At 36.6% G+C, this 8,780-nt stretch overlaps 1 protein-coding gene across 1 annotated transcript; it reads left to right on the plus strand.

Moving 5' to 3' along the window:
• Positions 1-232: 232 nt before the first annotated feature.
• Positions 233-6,634, plus strand: WNT8A (Wnt family member 8A). Its single transcript, XM_032211070.1, has 6 exons — positions 233-282; positions 379-412; positions 674-812; positions 2,598-2,723; positions 3,088-3,230; positions 6,074-6,634. The coding sequence occupies exons 2-6, from the start codon at positions 398-400 to the stop codon at positions 6,632-6,634; spliced, it is 984 nt and encodes a 327-aa protein (XP_032066961.1). The 5' UTR covers positions 233-282; positions 379-397.
• Positions 6,635-8,780: the final 2,146 nt, after the last annotated feature.

The following is an 8,780-nucleotide window of genomic DNA, read 5'->3' on the forward strand; positions in this document are numbered from 1 at the left end:
ACAATTAGGCTTTTAAGTAATTAAAAGAGCCTTGGTGGTTTTTTTCCACCTTTATTCTATTGGGCTGGGACATTTTGTGGGTTTTTTTTTTAAGTGTAATAAAAGGAGGAGCACTAGCTTTTTCTGTTATTTAGCAAATCCTCTGAGAAGGGTGTGAGGGGAAGACAATTTAGTAGGTCAGCTAGGGGAATAGAGATTTACCATGAGAAGAGGAACCTCCGTCACCCTGGCCAGTCTCCTGCTATATAGTGCTATTGCTGTTTTCAACACATCCTCAGCCTGGTAGGCATTCAAGGCTCATGGCCACTTAGGGTTCTGGGTTTGGAAGGACTCTGTTCAGAAAAGATTTTCATAACTTTCTCCCCCCTCTTTCTACAGGTCAGTGAATAACTTTCTGATGACAGGGCCCAAGGTACTTATTTACACCCCCTCTAAAATGTATTTTAAACTTGCATAATTGATGACAGCTTACTTTAGTCAATAAAGTATTATTTACCTATGGTAAGTAACCTTTATTAATATTGTGACTGTGCAGAAATCAGAGAATCTGGATATAAATGGCTATATAATTGGATATAATTTGGATTATGTCTTCTGGATATGATTTAAGGATGTTTGGGAGGGTTGAGAAACATTGAAAAATAATACATTGTATTTGTTTTGTCTGTGAAAGGCGTATTTGAGGTACTCTACAAGCGTGTCTGCTGGTGCCCAAAGTGGAATCGAAGAATGCAAGCATCAGTTTATCTGGGAACGCTGGAATTGTCCAGAGAGTGCGCTTCAACTCTCCACTCACCACAGACTTAGAAGTGGTAAGTGGATTTTAACACAGCCTTTTGATAGGTCCACTTGAGTTGTGTTTAGCAGTCTGCAAAGGTTATGTGCAACTGAGAATAGAGCATACCTTGTAAGTAGGGTTCACCACATTTTCAATTATCTGTGGCAGGACTTGTGAAGGAATATTTAATAGGAATACATTCTGGAACAAATCAAAGTAAATTTCTCTTTTATTTTGTTGTTATTATTTACCATAGGTGGGACTGTCCTTTTTCTAGGAATGGCATAGAAAATTGTTTTGGACTTCTAATCTTTACAACATATCTAGGAGGTAGATTGTGTGGAAAGAAAGTGACCGACTAGTCTTCTGCTGTGCTTTATAGTATAAAGATCTGAATCAGGATTGGTAGGATATCCAGCTTATAATGCATGTACACATTGAGTTGGTACTTCAAGAACATTTTCCCCCCAGCCAAGGTTGAGGTCTGTCTTTTTGTTCTAGAAATCAGCTGCTGTGTTCATCCCTATTAGGTCAGATCAGATAGAAAATAGGGTGAAGGTTTTGAGTCTCTTAATTTTGCTGAAGGTCAGAGAGGTGAGCTAATGCATGGATTCTTTTTTTAAAATTATGGTCAGGACTAAGTCAAGCAATAACAATTCATTTTAAAATGCAACTATTTGTTGCTGTTGTTTTAAAAACATTTTAAAAAGGACCATTCAGAATTCAAAATGAAAGATGAACAATGATTTCTTCGATGGTCATAAACCTGGAACTCAGAACATAATCCTATGCAACTTTCTTGAGAAGCTACTCCTGCTGAATTTAGCATGGAAGACTTCTAAATCTGTGGGTGCAAGAATACCTTATAAAATAATAAAATTAATTTTGCCATTGAATGTACACACACACACACACACACACACACACACACACACACACACATACAAAATTATTTAAAAGAATTTTGGAGAAGAGAGACTTTCAATGGCAACATTAATTTTATTACTTTATAAAGTATTCTTGCATGTATGTATGTATATGTATATGCCAATATTTGGCACTAGGGAAAGTGTGTGTGTTGGGAATATTTGTATATTTATGCCTATGTTTTAAATTAATTTTTGATACAAAATGAAAACTAATTGTTGGTTATCACTAGGCATCATATATCAGTGCACCTAATTTATGAACTGACTTAGAAACCAGGGGAAATGTAGATGGATTAACCAATCAATCTTCACTGCTTCAAACTAGCTCAGAATGAACAGATATCATACAAATGAAAAAAAACACTTTCATTCAATGGTGTATCAAATGAGGATGCTTTCACCAAGAGTGCTGCTTGATTTGTCTGTGATGAAATACATAAAATTTAAATACAAAAAATTTAAAATTTGAAGTTGAAATAAAAGCAATGATTAAAAAACAAATAATTTTATAGTAGAAATGCAGCTATTCTATCTACAAATTTAATATTCCTCTCCCTCCAATTTCTTATCATGCTGTACAAATTTGCAAAAAGAGCTTGCTTTTCTTTGATTCCATTGTAAATTCCTATCCATTCCATTCCTATCTGTCCTTTGATACATTTCCTAATCCAGAATCCTAGTGAGATTTGGGCACGGGAGGGGATATAAATTGTTTAACTAAACTTCTTTTCGGAGATTGGTAATATATTGGCATATACAAATCCATTGCTGGTAAACTTGGGATGGGAAGAAGATTTATTTTGCTTTTATTTTGGCCAGGAGAAGGGAAGATTAGACTATAAGGAAGTGAAGGTTTATGTTTCACACTGACAGTTCTTTCTTCCTTCTAGCTACAAGGGAGACTTCATTTGTTCATGCCATCAGCTCAGCTGGAGTAATGTATGCCCTAACCAGGAACTGTAGCATGGGAGACTTTGAGAATTGTGGCTGTGATAATTCAAGAAATGGACGTGTAGGTGAGCCCTTGGGTGTTTTTGAAAAAGACTTACTGAAGAAAGGCAGGTGTTGTTCTCCTCAGTTAAGCTGATTTTCTCACTTGAAGAGCAGAACTGCAGGGTCCCTATTTTGTACTCTTTATTTCTGCAAGTTAGACCAAGGTCTCAATTAACCTCACAAATTGTGCAGATTATGAACAATCCCAAGCAACGCAACTGAAATATATTTTATTTCCCAACCCCTAACCCCCCACACATGCTCCTCTACTAATCCAAAAATTGTGCTCATCCTCTTTAGATCTTTGGCGAATTTCTTAAAACCCACCTCTGTTTTATGACTCAACCTACAGGTATTTGGAAATAATACATTTTTTCCCTCCTCCAGGTGGAAGCGGATGGGTTTGGGGAGGATGTAGTGACAATGTGGAATTTGGTGAAAAAATTTCCAAACACTTTGTGGATGCTTTGGAGACAGCACATGATGCCAGAGCTTTATTGAATTTGCATAATAATGAGGCAGGGAGATTGGTAAGTTTTACTTAGAAAAAATATTTCTTTTGGAATGTGCAAACAATGTTACAGAACTATGCCTTCAGGCTGTGTTTTCTTGTTTTGACTGTCTCCATGATTTCATGAACTTGAGTGCTCAACTTGAATAACTATAGAGTTACCTTACCTGGCCTTACGAGGAACTACATGCTTCAAAAAACTCCTTTTTATTTTGGAAATAGAAAATTTAGTCATTGTCAGTAGGACAATAGTTCAGTGATTGCTTTAAAACCCGTAACCACAATGACTGTTTTTTTAAAAATGTATTATTAAGTCCAATTTGATGTGATGAATACAAACTTTGCTCTCACGTAGCTATGGGGAAAATATGGAAAATCTGCTCTCTATATTGATTGATTGATTGATTGAAATTGATCTTCAAGTTCCATTACAATGAGAGATTTGGACAAGTCCCAACATGTCTGCTAGTGACTCTTTTTCCTCAAAAGAATTTGGAAGATTGCTTGTTAGGCATATTGATAACCCACAAGGTGTGAAGTAAGCCCTGATGGCCTGGTTTGCAAATCATTCTTATCCATAACAGCTTGTATTCAGACATCCAGCTAAGTAAAAGCAAACCAATGGATTTAAGTTATTTTAAGAACAGGTGCATTACAGTTTATTTATAATATGTTAAACAACTGGCCATATATATTAATATTAAATTTAAAAAATGTTGAGCATTTTTCTGCAATGTTTGATGAACATGAGTCTAATTTTCTCCAATCTGCTGTCCTCCATATGTGATATCCATGCTGCTTAGGGATAATAGTAACTAGAATCCAACTTATGCAGACTGCAAGAGGCTTCTAAGATATGGACAGTAACTATATTCTATACATACTAGGCCAATATATATGTCAGCCTAAAATTATAATATATTGGTTTAAGCTTTTGTTTTCCACTGCCCAACTAGACATTCTGTACACATTTATAGAGAAGTAAATCTAACTGAACACAGAAAAATTAATGTTAGTAATGTATGTTGCTTGTTTCCATTAATAACATCTTACCTAGCATGGGAATTTAGCTGTGGAGAGGTTCAGGGCAGAAGGGAAGATGTTAGGGGAAATTAAATGAAAGCTTGATGCTTCTGCCAGTTCAGGGCTACATTTAGAATAACAGCAGGTTGATCCAGGTTTAGTTATTTACTTTAACCATGAATCCCTCTCTCTGCCCAAATCATTCACATTATCACTATTAGAAAGTTGGCAGAAATCATGTATGCTAGGAAGCATTCAGATCTGTAGAAAACAGGGCTGTCCTTAAGGACTATTGTTTAGCACAGGGCTGTCTAAAGGTGGTCCAGAGCTATTATTGAAAGGAGAGGCATCCATATGCATCTACCTAGGTATTAAGATTAGTCTTTAAGAGCTGATCTCTCCCCTCCCCCTCCTTCCCCCCTCAATGTGCTGCTAAAAATTGACAGGCAGAGGTGGAACCTTCCTGGTGATGGCCTTGCTTTGATATAATTTCTTTTTTAGCATTCACTTTTATATTGTTTATAATTTATTTTACCATAATGCAGGTCTGTCTGATGTTTAATATGCTTTTGAAAGTATGGTTTTGTGATTGCTTCTATTGATTTTGTACGGTTTTGGTGTTTCAATTGTATTATAAATGAATAGTAAATCGTAACAAATGTACATTCTCCCAAACTGTCTAGAAGAAAGTTGGGGAAAAAACATTCTTCCAGAACCCTGTAAGCAATGTCAACCAATTAGCACTGAACAGGAAGTAGTACACATTTTGAAAAAACAATTCAGAGGATGTGGTGCAGACCTGGTGTGAACTTAACACTGCTGCACAACACTTTAAATTCACTTTAAAATAACTTTTGCTCAGACTTTGATATGAATGTGGAAGGAAGGAATACCCTGCTTTAACAATCATTTTTATGGAGTCCTTAAAGTAGCAGTGTCCCCTTCCCCTCCAGCTTACATAGAAGCCAAGCATTTTAACACACAGCTGATAGGTATTGTGCTTGTTCAAGGTCTAAACACTTATCCTGAATCAATTTGACAGCATGCCCAGCCCTTCTTAGCTGGACACAGTAGTGGACCCCACATGTTCAGATGTAATAAGACCCAACTTATTCGTGCATGTACAAAGTCTAACCTGAGGACTGTGTGACAAAAGCCTGTCTCCTTTTTTATTTCTAGAAAGGAAAGAACTAAAAAAGGGGGCACTTTTCTGTAATTTTTAGAATTGGGGCCAGGGGGACGGAATAGGGGAACAAGAGGTTGTTGCTTACGGCACCAATGTTTCCCTGTAAAGCTTCTGAACCCCTCTTTCAAAATGACATTACCACCACACCACCCCCAATCATTTTTAGAGTGCAGATTGCAGTATCCCATGCAGAGATTTGAGTCTCAGCCTGTCAGAAATCGGCCACAAACCAAACATGTTGACGCCAGACCAGGAAGAGATAAATTGATGCCTTCCACTAAATCCAAGTGGCCAACAGCCACAAAGATTTGCAGTTTGGAAAGTTGTAGTCCAAAATATTTGGAAGAGATCAAGAGGTAGGGGCTTATGCTCAATGGTAACTGTTTAAAACTTTTGAATCTTTAATGAAAAGATTGGGTTTTTAAATTTAGTCAATCTTTTCCAGTCTAGTGTCCTTCAGATATATTAGGATGAAATTCCCAATTGTTATGTCCTCCACATAATGTTTGACCATGCAAACTCTCAAAACAGCCTACTTGGGGAAGGATGAGTTAAGTTTCTCTTCTCGCCATATTCTTTTGGTATATTTAACAGAATTGTCCTATGCTCTTATTTCCTAGTATTCCTAAATGTTGTTTCATCTTTCATGCAAGGCTGTAAAAGCAACCATGAAGCGGGCCTGCAAGTGCCATGGAGTATCAGGGAGCTGCAGCATCCAAACTTGCTGGCTTCAACTAGCAGACTTCCGAGAGGTTGGAAATTATCTAAAGAACAAATATAACCAGGCTCAGAAGCTGGAGGTGGACAAGAGAAGAATAAGAGCTGGTAACAGTGCGGAGAGTCGTGGAATGTCAACTGAGCCCTTCAACACCATACATGCTGCTGATCTTGTGTTTTTGGAGGACTCCCCAGATTATTGCATCAAAAACATGACCTTGGGCCTCTATGGTACTGAAGGACGAGAGTGCCTCCAAAGTGGCAAGAATCTGACCCAGTGGGAGAAGCGGAGTTGCAAGAGGCTCTGCATGGAATGTGGCCTCAAAATAGAGGAGAAACAGATTGAAATTGTCACAAGCTGCAATTGCAAATTTCATTGGTGTTGCACGGTGAAATGTGAACAGTGCAAGCAAGTGGTCACTAAATATTATTGTTCCACTCGAGTGGGCTCTCTTTCCAATAACTCTCGGCAGCGGAACAGGGGTCATGGGAGATAAGTTAATCAAACTCTAACTTTCCCTAAGGCTAACACTTTGTTCATAGGAAGTATTTAGAAAGGAGATCATTGGATCATAATTGTCGGACTTTCAGTTTTTCATTGGACACATTACACTGAACTAAATTTTTATTAAGTCTGAGTATTACCACTGCACAAGCTCATCACCTTTTATATGCCTACCTCTATTCTGGAAACATGGTTTCCCCTAGTCTACATGCTAGGCAAATGTTTTCACCAACAAGGTAACCTTACATTGTAAGGATCAATTCAGGCTTGGGATATGTAGATGTTTCATTTACAATGCAATGTAATATGGCTTGTAAACCTAGACTGTAAACATCGATGGCTTTAAAGTTTCTTTCAAAAATTTCACATTCGTAAGCAACCTTGTAGCAACTCTCCTTTCACATTGAAGCATTGTCTTTTTGGGCAAGATTGGAATGGAAAAAGTCTGAAGATCAGATTCAATGTTGTTCAACTACATGTACAATACTTATTTCCCTTCCCTTCCCCAGTCTTTTTCATTCTTGGATTTGCCTTTGATCTTATTTATAATTATTAATGTGATATGTATTTCCACTGCTTAGGGCATACAGTGTTATCATTTTTTCCTAGGATTCAAATGCCCAAGGTAATAAGATATTGATGCTACATAGGATCCAATTGATAGCTATTATACATTACATGTTTTGAACTTGCAAAATACATAATTATCAAAAGTATGAAAATCAGAGGCTATACTGCATTTTATCTCTTCGAACAAGATAGTGTCATAAGAATCCAACTTTGTGATCAGAAAATATTGGTTGCTTAAAATATTGGTTGAAATTCACAGAAATTTCGGAAGTCCATTGTTTGAATAATTTTCTTTAGTGCTAGAGAATAGTTTTTTTTCTTGTATTGAACTTCCATAGATTGTAAATATATATAAATATATATATATATATATAAATTTATATATTAATGTGAAACATATGCACTTTTTATTCAAAGAGCTTAAATGCACAGGTCTAGTTCTCAGAGGTGCCTCAAGAGATGAAGCTATGGGCTTCATTAGACATTCAACTTTCAAGGAAAAAAAATTCAGGTCTTTTTTTTTTTGGCTGATTAATTTTTACCCCTTTCAAGTAACTATTGTAAAACAAATTAAGTTAAAGCTGACCTTTAACAATATTTTACAATAAACGTTTTTGAAGAAATGTTTCCTTTAAAATTTCCTGTTTGCTTCATTTATCTGGGTTAAAAGAAGCTACTTTTTCAGAAAAGAAGATAAAAGGAAGTTAAGGATTTGATCAAGAAGCCACAAAATAAGATAGAAACTGGCTTAGGTCTCTTTTTTTCTGGGGATATAAAACTTAGAAGAATTGGCGACAAACAAGGGCTTGACAAAGTAAATTTCCCTTGTCTCGTTAATTTGTCTATTGTCTAATGTTCTTCAAACAATGCAAGCTGAGATTGTGTTTGATGTGGTAAATATGAGGGCTTGTTGCAAATTCTTTATTCTAAAGGACAAGATTAACCCTTTGAACTAGAGAGTTTGAGTGAAAACTTGGAAGCAGTTGTGAATGTGTCTGTGGGTTCCCTGCTGTTTGCTCCTATAAATAACCTGATGACTTGCATGCCTGAGAAGGCAAATGGAGAAACCTTCAAGCTCTGGAAACAGGACAAGTCCTGGCTGCTTCCTTAAGTGCATACTCAAGATCTCATCCAGGTTTATTATATTGCTGCTCTTCTATAGGTCAACTATGCCAACATAGTTTTGTATTATTGTTCTCCCAGGCTATGCTGCTATACCATTCCATTCACCACGTTCAATATTTATAAATAGTTTCTGCCCATCAACTGACCTAATTAGGATTTTTTTCATCTATTTCTTTATCCTCTCAAAGCTTGAACATAGATTGGTCTTAATAAAGGTATTCATTTTGGGGGAAGGGGGAAGAGGGAGAGAAAGAAAGGGAAGGAGGCAGGGAGAGAGAGAGAAAGAGAGAGAGAACAACTTGTGACCTCTTGGGTCATTTTTTTCAGACATATTTCCTTATCAGATTCCTCAATGTCTTCAAAAATAGCAGTGTTTCTAATATACTTGACAAGTTCTTAAAAATTCAGGAGATATTCTGCAATGGATCTTTCTTGAACGTGGC

Source organism: Thamnophis elegans, chromosome 2, assembly GCF_009769535.1.
Source record: "Thamnophis elegans isolate rThaEle1 chromosome 2, rThaEle1.pri, whole genome shotgun sequence".
Classification (NCBI taxonomy): domain Eukaryota; kingdom Metazoa; phylum Chordata; class Lepidosauria; order Squamata; family Colubridae; genus Thamnophis; species Thamnophis elegans.

Coding starts and splice junctions, on each gene's coding strand:
- WNT8A (XM_032211070.1), top strand. Junction 813..2,597: donor TCACCACAGACTTAGAAGTG/GTAAGTGGATTT, acceptor TCTTCCTTCTAG/CTACAAGGGAGACTTCATTT. Junction 3,231..6,073: donor ATAATGAGGCAGGGAGATTG/GTAAGTTTTACT, acceptor CTTTCATGCAAG/GCTGTAAAAGCAACCATGAA.